General features: G+C 44.6%; 1 protein-coding gene across 1 annotated transcript in view; it reads left to right on the top strand.

The window, feature by feature from the left end:
• Window positions 1–17,745, top strand: part of CELSR1 (cadherin EGF LAG seven-pass G-type receptor 1) — a gene marked incomplete at its 3' end in the record, with an annotated part of 168,072 nt that extends 150,327 nt beyond the window's left edge. Inside the window, exons 25-35 of the mRNA XM_080363807.1 lie at window positions 3,046–3,220; window positions 7,520–7,632; window positions 8,936–9,015; window positions 10,291–10,417; window positions 12,403–12,528; window positions 12,834–12,970; window positions 13,480–13,583; window positions 14,400–14,567; window positions 15,478–15,720; window positions 16,004–16,268; window positions 17,721–17,745. Coding sequence (XP_080219933.1) covers window positions 3,046–3,220; window positions 7,520–7,632; window positions 8,936–9,015; window positions 10,291–10,417; window positions 12,403–12,528; window positions 12,834–12,970; window positions 13,480–13,583; window positions 14,400–14,567; window positions 15,478–15,720; window positions 16,004–16,268; window positions 17,721–17,745 — 1,563 coding nt within the window. The remainder of the gene's footprint in view (window positions 1–3,045; window positions 3,221–7,519; window positions 7,633–8,935; window positions 9,016–10,290; window positions 10,418–12,402; window positions 12,529–12,833; window positions 12,971–13,479; window positions 13,584–14,399; window positions 14,568–15,477; window positions 15,721–16,003; window positions 16,269–17,720) is intronic.
• Window positions 17,746–18,280: the final 535 nt, after the last annotated feature.

The raw sequence follows: 18,280 nt of genomic DNA, 5'->3' as shown, positions 1-18,280 counted from the left end.
ACACTGTGTAACTTGACCTTTCCCATGCCTTCCTGAGCACACCACTCATTTTTCACTGCAATTCTCTAGCAGGGAGTTTATATTCTCTTAGTTCTCCAACATGAATACTGAGGAGCAGGGGGCCAAGCCCACATCCCTGCAGGATCTTACTAAAAATTATGCAGTAAATGATGGCTCCCCATTTCCAGATTTATTTTATAACATTATGAAGCACTAAGCAAAGTTTATAAGAGTAGTAAAACAGTTTGTTACAGCAGTACCACAAATACTAATAGTCATACTTGGTGAGATTGTTCTCTTTTGCTCCTTCCCCTTTTCATGCTTTGGGCTCATGGTGTGATTGTGCCCAAGCCTTTAACTCACTAACAAATATCTTTAAGTTATAGAATATATTTTATACAGCAGAATGCCGCTCCTTACAGCACATCCAGTTGATGTGAGAAGTTAGGAGGACTGTAAGCCGTGTCTGCTTGAGACAATTATTCATCTGTCTGTATGGAATGAGTTGTCTAACGAGTCATGCACTGATGAACATAAAGAAGGAAAGAATGCTTGAGCACAAATAATGCTGCACTGCTTGGCACCCAGCCTGGCTTTTATGGGTTTCTGTAAATTAACAGTCACATTTCTGGGCGAGGTTTTAATCTTTCCCTGGACTGTTGATAGAAAGTGATTTATTTTCTTTTTTCTTTACCTGAAAAAGGTAATGTTCAGGGCAGCAGTCTACTCATATGCATGTGCCAGTAGGAACAAAAAAAGCCCTGCTTGCATAGAGGGAAAAAAGGTCTTTTATTTAGTGAGCTACATTTTCAATAACACTTGGTGTTCTAATAAAGCTGATGCAGTAAGTGAATCCAGAAAGTTGGCGGTCTTTGTATGATCCCTTCACTCCGCAAAGTTAAGCAGGAAAACTTAGGTTTCTGAGCATTATACCATGAAAAAACCACTAAAAAGTCATGCCAAAATCTGAAGGCAAGGTCAGTGTTGCGCGGGAACAGAAGGATCCAAAGCACAATGTAAAAACATTTTAAAACAAAAATCAAATGGCTACACAAAGTGCTCTTAATTCAAGCTTATCATCAGATCCTTGTCAAAATCCTTTGCTTCTGAAAGGAGGTTAATTGCAAGATTTCAATTCATGTGTCAGATGCCTGTGGTCACTCTGCTTTTACCCATTAAGTTGAGAGGGAAGGCTGGTTATCAGATATTACAGAAATACAAGTCTGTGAAGGTCAGAGGTGTCAAGGTGGCCATTTGGTCACAAAGGTGACTTCAGCTACAAGTTTGTCCACTGTAGCAGTCACCCCTACTCACACTAAGGACCCGGTCTCTTTGGTTTCAGCAGGTCCTACATTTTTTCTTCTGTCTGCCTGGCAGAGCTGAATGTTCCCCTTTGTGCTACTGAAGTAGGATAAAACCCAGATCCAAACCTGGGACTGGAAGCTCCAGATCTTCTTGTTCCTAGCTGAAGATATGAACTACCTGGCCAGCGCTAACCTGCTTTCTGTTTGTCCTTGTGACTGGTGTGCCAGGCTGCAGGCAGCACAGCCTCAAGAGGAGGGTAGAACTGAACATTTCTGGACGCAGGGTATCCTGAAGCCTGGCAGTTAGGGTGGTTTTCTGCAGTGGACATAAAGGAGGTTAACCCCGCTGCTCAAGCCAAGTAGAGCCTAGAAGCCACTCTCCCACTTTGTAGTCAAATATTCTGATCTTGATGTTACGTAAAAGGTTGATCTGCAGAGGAAGTGGTGATCTACTTGTGGCTGCATCATTTTGATCCGGTGATAATGGCTTTTGAAGCATAGATGTGGAAAGTCTGCAGGATTCATCTGTGAAAGGCAGAGCTGCAAGGACAAAAGAGATGTCCACTGCCTTACCCCATGGATACATTCATGCTTTTACTTTGCAATTATTTTTTGAAAAGAGTCCCAGAAAAGGAGCTGTAGATGGAACAGACCTTTTCAGACCTGTGACACAGTCAATGGGGACAAAATGGCCTGCTGATCTTACACTAGATCATAGATCCCATCAAATTTTGCCTGTTTGTGAGACAGATGTTTAATATGACTGATCAGAAATTTCCTCAAAGAAATGCTGAATTTCTTTGATTAAGGTCTATAAATAATCTGTTGCTCATGTTCATCCTGTTCTCTTTTCCTGGGCTGAAGCTTCATGGATTTCCATTCCCAGAAGTGAAGTTTTTCAGGGCAAGAGGACTTTCTCAGAGGCTGGTCCTAAACTGAAGACCTGAGATCTGTCTCACACATCTCCTCAGCCTTTACCAAACACAGAGAGTTTCTTTGTGCTTATTTGTTGACTAGTATTGGGCACAAAACAATGTCTACTTCCAGGCAAAACAAAACTCTACTAAAATAGCATGCTGTCTTGGAGAGAGAGAGAGATCTTGGTCCCTGGAAGGAGTGAAATAGCAGAAGAACCCCATAGGATGGCCCTTGATGTGGAAACGGGAGACACTGAGTCAGTGCAAGGCTGAGGGTGACCGTTCTCAGGGGCAATTTGTCTTTGCAGTGAGATCAGTGTAGCTGATGCAGCTAAACATGCTGTGGCGTTGGGCAGGCGAGACTCATACAGGAGGCAGGGCAGAGGGTCTGCAGCCTCCCGAGGGGCATCCCCACCTCCTGCTCTGCGCCAGGAGAAAGAGCCAGGGGCTCTGCCAGCCCTGCCACTCCTGTGAGCAGAAGGAATTCAGACAGAAGAGCCAAAAGTCTCACCTGTGCAGCCAATATGCACAGAGAAATTAGCCGCAGAACGTGGAGGGCAAGGGCAGTGACCAAGAGCGTGTTGGGCTGATTGGGTAAAGCTGAACCAGAAAAGGCCACATAATGTTAAAAAAAAAAAAAAAAAATAAAAAAAGCTTTCACAATATGAACAGCTTTTCTGAAACTGTGAGAACTTCATTAATGGCAGTATATTTGTTCTGCTGAAACTTCTTTATTACACTTGCCGTTAGCTGCACGGGGGAGCTGGTGACTCATGAGATTGTGATTCAGAATTTCTAATTTCCCTGCCCTTTCCCTTCTGCAGTTTGTGTGTACCGTGATTGCCATCCTCCTGCATTATTTCTACATGAGCACCTTCGCATGGATGTTTGTGGAGCAGCTCCACATCTACCGGATGCTGACTGAAGTGAGGAACATCAACTTTGGGCACATGCGGTTCTACTACGTCGTTGGATGGGGCATTCCTGCCATCATAACAGGTACCCTCAAACACCCCAAAACAGCTTCTTTTCCCTTCCCTGCCATCGTCACTAGCCAAATTCAGGAAAGATGCCCCATCCAAGACGGCTATGGGTGCTCTCAACTACTGCTGTCACTTCAGTGTTTTCCTGAAAGAGGGCAACACTAAATCAAGCCTAGCAGAAGTCATCCTGAATTTGGCAGCTCTGCGCACCAAATATCTCTTGACCGAGGTGAAGTGATACTGAGGGCTTTACAATAACAAAAACATCACTGCTCCTAGATTAAAACAGGGCTTGATAACACTGCTTGAGTATAACTTCTGTTTTTATTTTAACAACTTGCTGGTAGACTTCAGGTATTTTCCTTCCGCGTGCTGGTACCTCAGGATGTGCACACGTGGTGCTGCAGTGGTTTCAGCAGCGATGCTGCCCACCAGACATTGCTACCTGTCGCTGGATGCTCCTGCTGCCTACCCTCAACCAGCAGCTTATGCTCCCTGAAGGGGATTTCAGCAGTTCTGTTTTATTTGGCATAAAAACGAGCTGGGAATACTCAAGCAGCCTTTTACTTAATTTCAGATACAAAGGTAATAACGTCCAGTTGGGGAAAAGTAATGAAAAGCTGGAGGCAGTAATCTTTTAAACTGTTCCAGGGTGATCTGCAGGAGCACATCCATCTCCACCCTCACCGTGCCTATTTTTGCAATCAGACGTTTCCAGTGCCACCCTGAGCACATGGTGCTGTGTTAATTCAGGCAGACAGCTCCTCGGGAAGCGCCGCTTCGCAGAACAGTTGGAGCGGGGTTTTTTGGTTCAGCTATTTCATCGTGTATCTGTTGCCATATGGGAAATCAGATCATAGGCAGACAGTTAACTTTTATCCAATTACTTTTATTTTTACAGATGGCAACATACTGTTGGCCATGGCAGCGGTTTAGATGTCTCTCAAATCAAACAAATAGCTATCACTCATATACACTTGGAAAAATACTGTGGAACAAGTTAGAATTCTAAAAATATGTGGGTTGTTCTTTCTATGTAACTTAAGAAGGTGTAATACAGAAACATAACATTGGTTAGTACAAGTTAGCTTTCATTCTGGAGAGCTGGTGAGTTTTTTTTAATATCACCTTGTACATAAATAATTTCTGCTTCTATCAGTTTATCCAGAAGACAGTAGAAGGTACAGCCCAGAAGGCTCTGCCGCTCTGGACATATCTCTGTCATTTTAAATATAAATCATCCTTGAACTTCTACATTTTTGTACTTAGATATTGTTCTCTGTGGTATGGATCTATTTTGCACTTTTGAAACTATGAGTTACAGTTCCAGGTCATCTCCTCTAATGGAAACTCGGAATCTACTCAATTTGCAGTTAATTTAAGTGAAAAGTCAGATCCCTATCACTGAGCAAGTCAGAGGATTTTGTCAAACAAAGGATAAAAAATCTAAGCCTTTAGCTTGCTTTTCCAGGTTTAGAAATCATCTGAAGAGAAAATTATTTCATCATAAGTAGCACAATATGGGATTCCTTGCCCCTGGAAAACTTCGTTACTGTACATATTTTAAATAAGCTTCTTTTATTAATTTTAAATTTTAATATCTAAATAGTAAAAAGGTTCAAACTTCATAACATGCATCTTAAATGCAATTTCTTTTAAATTGCTTTATGAGAGAAGGATTATGTACATTTCTTAATAGTGGAAAAGTCTAGATATGGGAAGGGATTTTATTCTTGGACATCCGAAGGACTTTTTTGTTTTATTTGAAAGATAAATATCTAGCTCATTTCATCTTTACCATAGCTATCCTGAAAAAAATAATGAACCTATAGTAGTGGCTTTACTCTGTTTTGTTTATTTATTGTTTCTATTTTCCATGCTCAAACTGACATTCATTTCAAGCTGGCACATACTGGTCCTAAGCCATCTGTGATGGGATGAAGCTACTTGCAGAAGGGAACCTTGACCTTTAGAGTGGGTTAGCAAAACTTAGCAAAACACTGACATAGGGAACACTCCAGCAGGGAAGAACCGCGTTTAGTCACAGCACAGGAAGACAAACTGCCATGAATAAAAGTAGAATGGAAGTTGGGAGAAGGCTTACTGCCGTCAAAAGGGTGGAATATTCCTCTGTGGGGAGTGATAGTGGAATATTTTGCATTTGCTTTAAGCTTACTCATTTTAAAATGTAGTTTAATCCGCTTAGAAGAGCAATTTGATGACTTCCTTGCCTCAGGAGCACAGGGCTGGATGTGGCACCCAGCAAGACCCTTCCAGTTTGCGTGTCTTTGTGACAACATGCTAACCGGCTGACATGTGTGTGCAGTAACTGCTTTACCATGGAGACTGCAGTGTCAAAACATGTTCCTACATTGCCCTAAAACAAATATCACCCAGAAAATGGCACTTTCCAAGTCTGCTATTTGCTGTGAATACTAAGTGAGATGATGAGTCAGGAGAGAGGTGAGGCTGAACTGCCATCACCTGAGTCACACGCGGCTGCTGAGCCCACGAGAGCTCAGGAGGTTCAAAACATGTCCCCCCAGCAGCACATTCCACGACAGTACATCCACACAACATGCTCTTGACACGCTCCTGGGATGGGTGCTGGTCCCAGGACACCCAGCTCAGCCACAGTACCAGCTCCAGTTTCTGCCACCATCAGTGAGCCATCCTGCAGCCCACACGCTTAGTTTGCTCAGGACAACCACACTGCAGCTTAATCGATGTCCCAAAATGATCCTCTGTATCACATTGCATTGGTTTAATTCTGCCTTTGGGTAAAGTGTTATTTCATATGCTGTTGACTCCAGTAAAATTTGAACTGCCTACCTGAAGACTGCAGTTCCCCCCATTTGTTTAATGGAGAACTTTAGGTAGGATTTTGAGCGTGAAAAAATGTTGCTGACTGCCAGTTGCTCTTAGAGCCAGATGTTTTGTCAAAATGTAGTTTGACTCCCACTAATGGGGAAATCAAGTCCTGGGAAACAGACTGTGTCTATAGAATTACATCTGTATAAAATACTTTATGGCCCCTTAATCATTTATGGCTAATTCTTTGTGGATGGCAAATGCTGAAGGAGGTGGTGGAAGGGCCAATGAGAGCAGGGAGGGAGACCAGTCCTATCTCATTCCACACTTCAGAGCAAACAGATCCAATATCCACTGCTTTGCCAAATAGCCAGTTTAATTTTCATAGACCATAGGCTTGTACCAGATGTGAATATTGGCTTTGGGCCAGCTTTAAGCAGTGAGAGTGAAACGCAGCTACCTCTCCCTTTTTCAGTGTCTTTTCATCAAAGCACATGGGCTTCAATTAAAAAAACAAACAAGCTTTTATTAATGCACATGAATTCTTGTGGAGAACGGCACTGCCATCAGCCATGGCCGCCTGGCTGAGTCAGGACATACGCTCAACACAATAGGTGACCCCGGTGCCCAGACAACATCCTGCAGCCATTTACCATATGTCATTGGCCATAGGCCTTGCAGGGATCAATTTCTGTGTCTTGAAGAAGGAAGAGCTCTGCAGGGCTCTGCAGGTCAAAGGCAGCAATCCCAGTCCCTTGCTACCCTTGCCATATGTGCGAGGTGCAAGTCACCAAATCAGATGGCACTGTAAATCAGCAGGTGGAGGTTGGACTCAGAGACTCTCAGAATAGTCCAGGCTTTGAAAAATAAAACAATAAAAGGTGTGTTCTTAACTCCATTGCCCTGGAGGCATTAGCAAACTCCATTTCAAACAGTGCTGAAAGCAAAGTGAGGTACCTGGGATGGCAGCTCAGAGTGAATCCCACCTGAGCTCAAGCAGTTAACTCCCATGAGTTCCCAGGTTCCTTTGTCTCTGGTGTGATTTTAGTGACAGCAAGCTCACAGCACTTCAGAATGCACTTTTTTTGTAGTATAGACGTCTCCTCAGTTATGATTCATGTCATTCTGCTGCATAGGCTTATTGAAATTCCTCAACATGTCACTCACCCTCAAGGCTTCATCACACTGTGTGAGTATGACTATAAAACTGTGCTGAAACAGAATTAATTTAGGACTTACGTTTATTGTCATTTTTATGCAGCTGAGCTTTGTTCTGGTAGGCAAAACTTGTGGTATCATTTGATATGGAGTGAGCAGTGTAAAGGTTTTGATTTGCAGAAGTTATATTTCAATATTTGCCTTGATTTTTTTACTTCCAGACTGTCCTGTTGAACACAGTTTGCCACTATAATTTTGTTTGTCAGCAATTTGAAAATGCACCTGTTTATGTAGAAGATCTCAGCCACACCTTTCTGATGTACCTTCTCTCCATTTTGTGACCCAGGGCTTGCTGTAGGTCTGGATCCACAAGGCTATGGGAACCCTGATTTCTGCTGGTTGTCTGTTCATGACACCCTCATCTGGAGTTTCGCTGGACCCATTGTAATTGTTGTAGTTGTAAGTATGGTGAAGTTGGCATCCTGAGCTGTCTCTTCCTTACTGCTATGTTTTCTTTTATGTTTTGTGAACCAATAGTCATAATGTGAAGCAACTGTATTCTTTACATTTGAAACTGATGTACTCGAGCTTTCTTCTTTTGCTTAAACACGTAGGACATGAACGGAACTCCTGGAAATCAGAGGGCTGCTTGCCAGTGCAAAGATTGCTTGTGGGGCAATGGCTGTATAGCCAGAATCATATTTATTTTTACCTCTGTGCTTTGTTGCATGTTTCAAGGGTTGGTTGGTGGGCTTATAAAACAAATCAAAATAAGCCATAACAAGTCCCTTCATCCAGAAGTCCTAAGGGAATATTAAATAATTCAGATTCCAGGAATTTAAAAGAATTGGCTGGTGTTTAATTTCTCATGTAAAACATCCCTCGGTAACAGAGCACCAGAACATACAAATACATGGTGTGACTGTGTTTTGAATACCAAGTCTGGTCTCCTCATCTCAAAAAGTATGAAGTAGACCTGGAAGTGGCATAGATTGGGGTCACAAGTCATCAGAGACATGGAACAGCCCCTGCTGGAGGAGCAACTAAGCAGACTAGGAGCCTTCAGCCTGGAGAAGAGAAAGCTGCAGAGAAGAGAATAGAGAGGAGCTTGTAATAGCTGGAGAATACAACCATGGAGCCAACCGTTCACCGTCTTTTCCAACACAATTGTTATTAACAAGTGGCAGATTCAGAGCGAAGAGGACAAACCACATTGTCGCTCCACAGGGAGTTGAGTTAGAAACTCACAGAAATGGAACGGTGGCGGTGATAAAGCTCTGCATGGTTTCAGAAAGTAACTGCATGAATTCCCATCATCGATATTCACAATGAGTGACTAATGCAAATACACCACCCCTCTAGTACATCCCAGCTCTGAAAATCAGAGGCTGGAGGATTATTCAGAGGAATTATCACTATATGTGTGCTCTGGTACTGTTTTCTGCTTTGACCCAGCTGAAGCAAGATGTTGTGCTGAGTGGGCTCTGGGCTGGACAATGACAGCCATTCTTGAGGGTTTGTGTTTCACTCGAACCTCTTTGCGTAGGGCCGACTTAGTGGGTTTCAGATCAAGTTGCAGGATGTTCTTGACTATGTTGGCTTGAAACAAGATGAATCTCGGAACTCCGAGATGTGTGAATTGAAGAAAAAATATTCTTGTCACCACAAACCATTTTAAGATAAAAATTGCATTGTCATTGAAAACTGTGCCCTAACGACTTTGTAGAAGGAATCCATGCTGTTGCTTCAATTCCCCTTTCAGATAAATACCGTCATCTTTATCCTGGCAATGAAGGCATCGTGCAGACGAAGGCAACGTTCGTTTGAAAAAACTGGAGTCGCGTAAGTTTGGGTTCAAACACCTGTAGAAAAACTTCTGGCTAGGAATAATAAAGGGACAGAATTGCCTAAAAGCAAGTCTTGGGGTGGGAAATAAATATTTGGAGAAGACAGTCAGCACTGGTAGAGGCAACTGAAGATGCTTCACCAGGACCTACTCCCAGGGTTCCCTTGGAGGCTTTGTAAAACCTCCACCATGGTGCTCTGAACCACCACCAAGTGTAGGCAGGAGAAGGGAGGGGACAAGGCAAGGTCTGGTGTCTGGATGGGATCATTGCAGTCCTTCAGATCTTTCATCACACTCCCCACTACCCTGTCACTTCACCTCCACCCATGGCATGCCCAGGTAAACATAATTCTGAGTCTCCCCATGCTCACCTATGGCTCAGAAAGGTCTCCCCTCACTAATGCCTGGGTGACCAGCCATGTCGTGACAGAGACACCTTGAGGTTCCCGTGTTGAGGGTTCGTTCTCCCCCCATCCCGCTCCCTGTAGGACAAGCAGAAAGCCTTGCAAGCTGAAACCTGCCGCCTTCCCAAGCTGCTGTGGCGACCTGTTCCCATTAACGTTTGTTTTGCCCAAAGCTCAGAATTTACCTGTGAAATGAAATGTGATTAGCTAGTGGCAAGACAGCCCCCCTTCCCCTTTTTTTTTCCCAAATAAGTAGCTCTATGAGATTTCAAAAGGCTTTTTCTAGCTATTTATTCAGCCCTAGCTGCTGGGTAATTTTTTTCAAGTTTCTTTTTTAAATCTCCCCGAACAAATGGAGTATAATTGCTACTTAATGGCAGCTATTTTACTCATCATACAAAACTTCTACCACTAGAATTGTGACCATCTTTTAAAAGTATCTGTGGAAATAATGTCTTTAAGCAAACAAATATTCCCCTAAGTGCTCTCGATCCAAAACCTTGGGCCGTAACATTGAGAAGGAATGTGAGAGTGAACTTGACAAACAGAAGCAAGACAGATGCGGCCATTTACTGCCCTGATCTCTTCCTCAGGGTCAACAGGGCTGAACAGCCTGGGCTTGGTGAAGAGCCTGGTTTTTTTTAAGAAAACCTCAGAAATGAACTTGAAAACACCCTTTTTTTACCTGACTATCCCGAGTCATTGAGTAGTGCAGTGAGAGAGCTGGGAGCTGGTGAACAGTGAATGTCTTCCCAAAGGGCCTTTCCAGTTGTGAATCCCCAGGCAGGTGGCACGGCCCGTGCGGAGGCGCTGGGCTCTTCCCGCGTGTCCCGTTGCGCTGCAGATGCCCCTGTGCTTGTGTTACAGGTCTGTGCTGCGGACGGCGTTCCTGCTCCTGCTGCTCGTCAGCGCCACGTGGCTGCTGGGGCTGATGGCCGTGAACAGCGACGTCATGACCTTCCACTATCTCTTTGCCATTTTCAGCTGCCTTCAGGTAAGTGGGATGGCGTCTCATCCGTGGCAGACCCTGGGGAGCACACTGCTGCACCCAGACCTCCAAAAACCTGCTAAACACCAGCTAACTTCAGAGGAACAGACATGTCAAGTACACTTTTTTGCTCTCTTTTCTCAAAAAGAGGATTCTTTTCACCAAAACCATAAGTTCGCGTAATTGCATCTCTCACTTTTAGTCATTATAAAGAAAAGTGCTGTACTGTTGTAACCTGTGACAGATAAATAATAGTAGGCAATTACACCTTTATCTTTCTAGAGACAAAAATCTTTGTTACTGTCTTCCTCATGTGCATTGTTCATAGTCATTCTGTTGCTACTGCAAACGAGATCATTTTATTTCACCCAGAGTGGATGGTTCCAACTTCAGAGCTTTTACAAATTAAGTTACTATTTAAGAAAATGGGCCAAATAATGATTTTCAAGTACAACTTGTCGCTTTAGAGATTTACTGGGTTGCCTGTCCTAAAGGGCACACTTGTTGATTAAAGATGCAGAGCATAGTTATTTGTAGAAGACCTGGTACAGAAGTAGTCATGAAGCTTCCTGTTGGTCACAACTGGAACGTGACCAAGGATGGCAGTAGTGTCTTGTCGAGTTCCTGCAGTATTGGAATAGCTACTGCTGCCAGGCCACTCTTGTCAGCTGCAGCACAACAGCCACAAATTGCAAGCAAAGAGAAAAAGAAGTCTGGGGGGTCTCCTCTGGAGGTGACTGTCTGTGCCCTGGAAGCACACCAGATAGGCCAGCCTGGAGCCAGGTTGTTTTGCCACTGCAACAGATATGCTCTGAAACAAATAGACATGCTCAGGCTGTAAAACCAGGCTTCCACAAATCTAAAATAAAATTAAATACAAACCTGATGAGAGGAAGGAAAGTCAGCAGCTGCAATTCTCCAAACTTGCCCAGAGAGGCACAGTGGTATGTGGTGTTTCATGTAATTGCCTTCTTTGAACTTGTATTTTTACAGAGACATTTATGTGAATTTTATTAATGTGCATTTTATTAATGAATAATCCCAAAGTGCCAATGCCAGCTAAGATTGCTTTTGATTGAATGTTTAGAAAGTGAGCTTGAAGTTTAAAGTTTCTCTAGAAGTCAGTTGCTTTGGCTGAAATAACGAAATGCACACATCTTGTGATGTTGGTACAGCTGCAACTTCATGAGTGATTGGCTTCTATGTACTATATCTCCAACCAAAATTGATAACAATTTGGCAGCTGCATGAATTCCCTCAGAGCAAATGCATCTGAAGGCACACACGTGTGCCCCCTGCCCCCAGCAAAAGCTGTTAACACGTGTTCCTGGCAGCCAACAACTGCCCAGCCCTGGGGATTTCACACCAGGAGGTATTGCTGAGCCCAGGAACATATGAGGCAAAAGTTGGGACCTCTCTGCCCGCAGTGTCTCTCCGCATTTCACATGGCTTTCTAAAGTTCTCTTAGCAACAGCATAAAGGACACCCACCACAGAATTTCCCGATTTCCAGAGGTTTTCACTAAAGGCTATGACATTTTTTATGTGCTGCTATTGATTTTGTCTCTTCATCGATGTAAAAGCTCTGAAATCTTAATGCAAGTACAGCCCTAGAACCCCCTGCAGTGTATTCCAGTGGGACATTGGAGTCCTGATTAGTTATTTTGAGAAGAACGTTTCCTCCCAGACGACGAGGGAGGGTGGCAGCTACCACAAGCTCTGCTCTGTAAATCCTGGAGGGACACGTTGTTCTATATGTTTTCCCAGCCCTTTTATGCACACTTGAACACAGAAGTAAATTATGAAGAAGTCCTAGGAGATCAATCAATGCCATTTCAGTCAAAGACAGAAAATAGTTATTGGTATTGAAATCATGGACTGCGAACTAGAATTCACAGGTTATTTCAGAAAAGCTGTTCTCTAATACCTGTTTGCATTTATTTGGTAGTGATGAATAATTTAGATTTATTCTTCCTCTCTAAAATGATCCAGGGGCTGTTCATTTTCTTCTTCCACTGTGTATTTAACAAAGAAGTCAGGAAGCACTTGAAGAACACTTTAACTGGAAAGAAACCTCTTCCAGATGATTCCACTGCAACAAGAGCTACATTGCTAACTGTAAGGAAAAAACATTGGGAAAAAACATCCTCTTGCTGGTAGATGTTACCTAAATACACTTATAGGTGGCTTGTCCATAGTTAAGCAAATTGTCTGATTAATTTCAGTGACTCATGCAAAGATTACTGATGGTCTCTCTCGAAAATTTTGATTACTCTTTTAATTAAAACTTTTGAGAGGAAATCATTTTTTTCCTTGGCATCAAAAACCACTTGGTTCCTTCAAAACTTTTAATGCACTTGTGGGTAACAAGAGTTTCTGGTAGGATCATTCACTATTGCTTTGTGTCTTTTTTTTTCCTTCAGCGATCTCTGAACTGTAACAACACATACATAGAAGAACCAAATATGTATCGCACAACTCTTGGGGAATCCACTGTCTCCCTAGAAAGCACCGTCAGGTCAGCCAAGAGCCACAATAGCTACCTTGCTTATATTCTCAGGTAATCAGGTGGCAGGTGCATGGCTTTCAGGTGCTTGCCTTTCCCTTTTCATTGCTTTTGTGGAAAACAGAAATGTTTTAGTTCAAATGCTTCTTGTTTGATGTCTTAACAGTTCTGGTTTATGTGGCTGTAATTTTCTTCCGTGCATTTCTTTTGCATGCGTCTTCTGTGGGGAGTTCTGACAGTGCGGCGGTTAACATAACTACTAGGTTAACTATATGGGCTGTGCTGCTTGCCTGGTAAAATTCAGTTGTGTCTCAAGGAGTGGGATTTAGCTTGTTAACTTCAGGCTGTTTCGGAGTATGATTCATGTGACCAAAGGCAGACGGCAGCATCAGGATAAGCTATGTCTGGCTGTAAAAGTGACCGTGTTGACAACCAAGCACAGGCTGGCTGGCATCCACTGCAGCTGTCTGCGTTTGACCGAAAGAATCACTTCTGCATGTCTGACTTGTTGTTAAGAACAGTAAAGTGACCAAAAAAGTTGTTCCCTGTTTTTATTCTCTAAGGGATGAGGCTGCTCATAAGCTCAGTGGATCCTCAAGTCAAGCAAGGGCTGGTCAGACTGAAGCAGATTCCTCCATTTTTCATAGGAATCCATCAAAATCCAATGGTAAGAATTATTTCTAAATGCTTTGACCCAGTTGTGCACCTTTTTCCTCTCAGCACTTTTTTCAAAGGCTTCTATAATAGGAAGAATAGTTAGTCTTACTTTGTGTGTCTGATTCTTGTTATGCTGTTGGCATAACGAGCTATGCAATGGTTGCTTTACTAGGGAATCCTGGAATGGAAGTATCATGTATCTGCTTCTTGTGATCGTTCAGTTTTAATCTGACAGCTGTCACAGCTGTTGACACTTTCTGGCATCCCCTCTCTTTCTCAGAAATTATGTGCTGTTGCTCTTGATTTTTAATTGGAGATCTTTTAACATTTGAGACCTTGAGGCAGTATCCTCTCTTGCTGTTATGTGTTTTGTACAAGAAAAAGAGAAGTGTCTCTTGCTGACTTCGTTTTGTTTCAGGTCTTGATGTTAAATTTTGTTGCCTTGTAGCAATTTTTAAGAGTGCATTTGCAGATTCTTGACATTTCTAGGTACCTTGGTTTGCGTGTTGTGTTGACTGAGATCCTGTGGAGTTACTGTTCTAAAACATAGCGTAAAAAGCCTCCCCATTCTGTTCTGCACCTCCCATGTACATAAAAGGTCCTGCCCGCTAGCTGAGCCAAGAGGTTGTACTTCCCATAATTACTGAGATGGATGCCACAGTCCTTGTGAATTAATCTTATGTATGCTTACAGATGTAAGAGCTCATCCCTGGTGTGGCCTGCACCAGATACCAGCCTTTTCTTTCTCTTCATACATTCGTCAGGTAGATTTGTCCAGCTCCTGTCCGCACCCTCATCAGTGTGTTTCCCCTTTCTGCATTTGCAGAGCACGATTCAGACTCTGACAGCGAACTGTCCCTCGATGAACACAGCAGCTCTTACGCCTCCTCCCATTCATCGGACAGTGAGGAAGAGGGGCTTGAGCCGGAGAAAACGTGGAACACGTCCACTTCCAAAAATAATGAACGTGGCCCGCTCCACAGCACACCCAAAGGTACTCCTGGTGCGAGGGGAGAGCAATGGGCTCATTCCCTTCTTTAAAATAGCTTTAGAGTAGATAGGACAAATTTTTCAGATTACCACATGGCTGAGAAAGCATCCCTACTGCTGTGGCTTGCTTTTGCAGAGCTTCAGCTCAGAGACCTTTCTTCCTCCGAGGGGTTTGTTCACAGAGGTGCAAGCACTAGGGCAAGCAAAAGACTGCTTGAGCAAATGTGCAACTTTGGGCACTCAAGCAGAGGGCAGTCAGTGGGCTTTGCAGACTGGTCCCCTCAGCTGTACAGTCAGCAAAGTCTCATGTGAAGGAAGAGGAGGAAGGAGCTGGTTATTTTGAGGGTAGAAGGAAGAAATACCTACCTCTCCTCGTGCAATATGGGCGAGTGGATTTAGTGGGTTTGGGGAGGTGACGGAGCTAAAGAGTTGGAGATCACTGGCCATCGACATCAGTACTGTCTGGCAGGGTGCCGGCATTTCTAGGTGCAGTTCATCTTGTCCTAAAGATAAGTCAGTTTAGACTGACAGACATCCAGGCTGTGTGTTAGTGCTCTGCACAGACACAGCATGAGGTGCCTCAGGTATCCTTGCCCCTCAAAAACTGGCATCCCTAGGGAGCCAGTGTGATCTCTGGCCCTGGAGAGCTGAGAGAGCAGGTTTGAGTCACACCTCTCAGTAAAGGAGCCAGCAACCTTGCTCTAAGAAGGTTTGGACACCTTGCCATCCTACCAAACATGTTTTTTGGGTGTTGCTGCACCGCAAGGGCAGCGCAGCCCAGCAAGGATCATCTGAAGTGTCGCTCTGGTTTGACACACAACTCCTCCCCAGCCACGGGGAACAGGACCGGCTGGGCAGTGGTTGAGAAAACCTGTCAAGAGTGGTTTTCGAGATAGTGTTTTTTTGCATTGCAGTTGATACCCTTCCCAATCATGTGAAACCCTATTGGCCCACAGAGTGCGTAACAGCCAGCGACAGCGAGGACCCTGTTGGGAAACAGAAACTCAAAGTCGAGACCAAGGTCAACGTAGAGCTTCACAGGGAAAACCAGGTGAACCACAGCAACGAAGCACCGCAGGACAAGGAGAATGAAGGGCAGCAAAAGGAGAACAGACCTCTGTCCCACCAAAATAACCAGCAGCCGGAGCAGAGGAAAGGTAGCACAGCCAACCGGGGAGACCAGGGAGTTAATGAACCTTAATTATTTCATATGATACCTTTATTGGGGAAGAACACTTCCCAAATGGTTCCAACCTGTGTAACCAGATACACCATGGGAAGCTAGTAGGTAGTTGCTGAAGTCTAAGCTTTTGGTTTTGAAATAAAGTGACAAACTAGAAATCTGATCAAGAAATATAAAGTGTCACTTCTTGAATGTGTTCAGCTTGAAATTCAGTGATACTCTTCAAAATTCTCATTATTCCCTCTTTTCCATAACAGGCATCTTAAAAAATAAAGTCACCTACCCTCCCCCGCTGGTGGATAAGAATATGAAGAATCGGCTGCGGGAAAAGCTGTCAGATTACAATCAGACCACGATCTCATCCAGGACTGCTTCCCTGGGGACAAATGACGGGGTCCACTCTCCCTCGGACTCAGGGGTGACAATAAAAAATGCTCGGAGGGAGCAGTCTCGAGACCAGCTCAACGGCATGGCCATGAACCTCCACGTGGGAACAGGACATGCTGACACCTCAGACTCAGAGTAAGTGCCACGTTGGGATGGCCTGGCAGGCCTGTCTGGCTCTGGCCTCTCCCTTCGCTTTCCAGCCCTAAACTCCCACATGAGCAAGGATTTCACCTGGTGACTGGACCAGAGTCCTTCACCAGTGACTCTTGTGGTGGCTTGTCCATACCATGTCCCCAAGCCATGGTGTTTCACTGATGAGAAGGCCGACAGAGGTATCACAGGCACTAGTCACCCTGGCATGCTCTGAATTTTTGGGCCTTTCAGCTAGTGGGGTACAGTTAATTATAATGTGGCCGTTACCAGGCACCCAAGGAAGAGGGTAAGTGCAGGGCAAATGTGGAGCAGCACCTCTTGGTGCATGTCCAGTAAGACCAGCAAGAGCTATTGTGGGTATCGGGCAGCCAGTGTGGAGGAGGGCAGGTGGGACAAGACTCGAGCGGAGAGGACCCGTGAGGAAGCCCAGTGTTCTGTGGGGAAGGGAACTAGGCAGGGGGGAGCATAGGCTGGGTGTCCGACTGGGCAGAGGGAAACCATTGCTGGGGCAGGAGATGCAAAGGCTGCAGAGAAAGTGTCACGTCAAGCTCCTGATGGTCAATTTTCAGATGCATGATTTCCACCCACTGCATGGCAATTGGTGTGTGTGTATTTGCCATCGTAAACTAAATCAAATATTAACAAAAGACAGAACAAGCCCTCAGCCGAAGGGTATTCTTAGAAATCTCATTACTCATCATAATTCTTGCAATTAAAATGAGGACAACGGCCATATGTAAAGCCTGCACAAACATTTTACACAAATAATAATTTCATTCTTTCTCCAAACCAAGAGAAAATTTCTCATCCAGCTCACTCTGACTCTGACATTGTCCCACCATGCTTTAAACACCTGTGTTGTCTCTAGGTGCACCGACCATTGCCAGCTCAATGTAAAATTACAATTTTGAGTTGCTGGGAACTGGCTGTTGAAATGTATCCTCATTAGCCAGGAAAGAAAGATGTCTTTAACAAGCAGTATCTACTTGCTGCTACCAGGTAGTAGCAGGCATTACTGGAGAATAATTGGCCAACTTGTTGAGCTAAGCAACTGTTCTATCTCTGTACCTTTTTCATACTGTAAAACTCTGCTGTTGGACAGCAGATTGCATGAATCTGTCTGAAATACCAGGTTTCTAACAACTTGTAAGATTTGGGTGTGAAGCTTGCACCTTCACCTAAGGATTAGCCAAACACAGGCCCTCCACAGAGCTTCCTCTGAAGAGTGTGTCTCTCGTGGATGACCTGGAAATGTTTCTTCCAACTGGCTTTGCTCTCCAGGGCAGCATCCCCCCTGCAAGTGTTGTATTGGCAAGGCATGGTCACTTCACTTAGCATGAGTCTTTTTTGAGAAGCAGTGGGTGTTTTGGGGTGGCGTGGTTTGCCTGTTCCTGTTTAACCCTAAGCTGCACGATTACTTCTTCTCGCTAACAGAGGCAGTAACGAAACTTCAATTTGAACCATCAGGAAACGGTGACCGCTGCTGCGCGGTTCTGGACTCCTCGCCGCGGGGTCGCCGCCCGCCCGCCTCGGACGTGGTCGGAGCAGCTGCGTAGCGAGGACAAGGTGGGCGCTGATCCCCGCACGGCTTCGCGCTGCGCAGGCTCCTGACCGCCCGCGGCAAGACACGGCGCCCGGCTGCGCCTGCCGTCAGGCTGCTCCGGTGTACGCGGCACAGACCCGTGCCGAAACGCATGGAAATGGCCACAGGGATGCACTGTGAGGGACGGGTACCTGCTCATGGTGCGGACAGTGCCGCTTGCCTACTGGGTAGAACCGAGAAAAACATGTTGTTGTTATATAGACCTACAGTAAGTTAATCCATCAGCCTTAAGACAAGCGCCAGGAGACGCCTCTTGTGGAGTTTTGTCCAGCTACAGTGTGAACCCGTCAGCTTGCTGGGCTCTAGGGAGGAGCATCCCAACAAGTGTCCTTTTGTTTCTACGCCAGCATCTCAATCCGTCCCCCTATGGACACATTGTCTTAAGAAAAAA

The sequence above is a fragment of the Nesoenas mayeri genome (assembly GCF_963082525.1).
Source record: "Nesoenas mayeri genome assembly, chromosome: 1".
Taxonomy (NCBI): domain Eukaryota; kingdom Metazoa; phylum Chordata; class Aves; order Columbiformes; family Columbidae; genus Nesoenas; species Nesoenas mayeri.
This window is presented reverse-complemented; position numbering and strand designations above follow the sequence as displayed.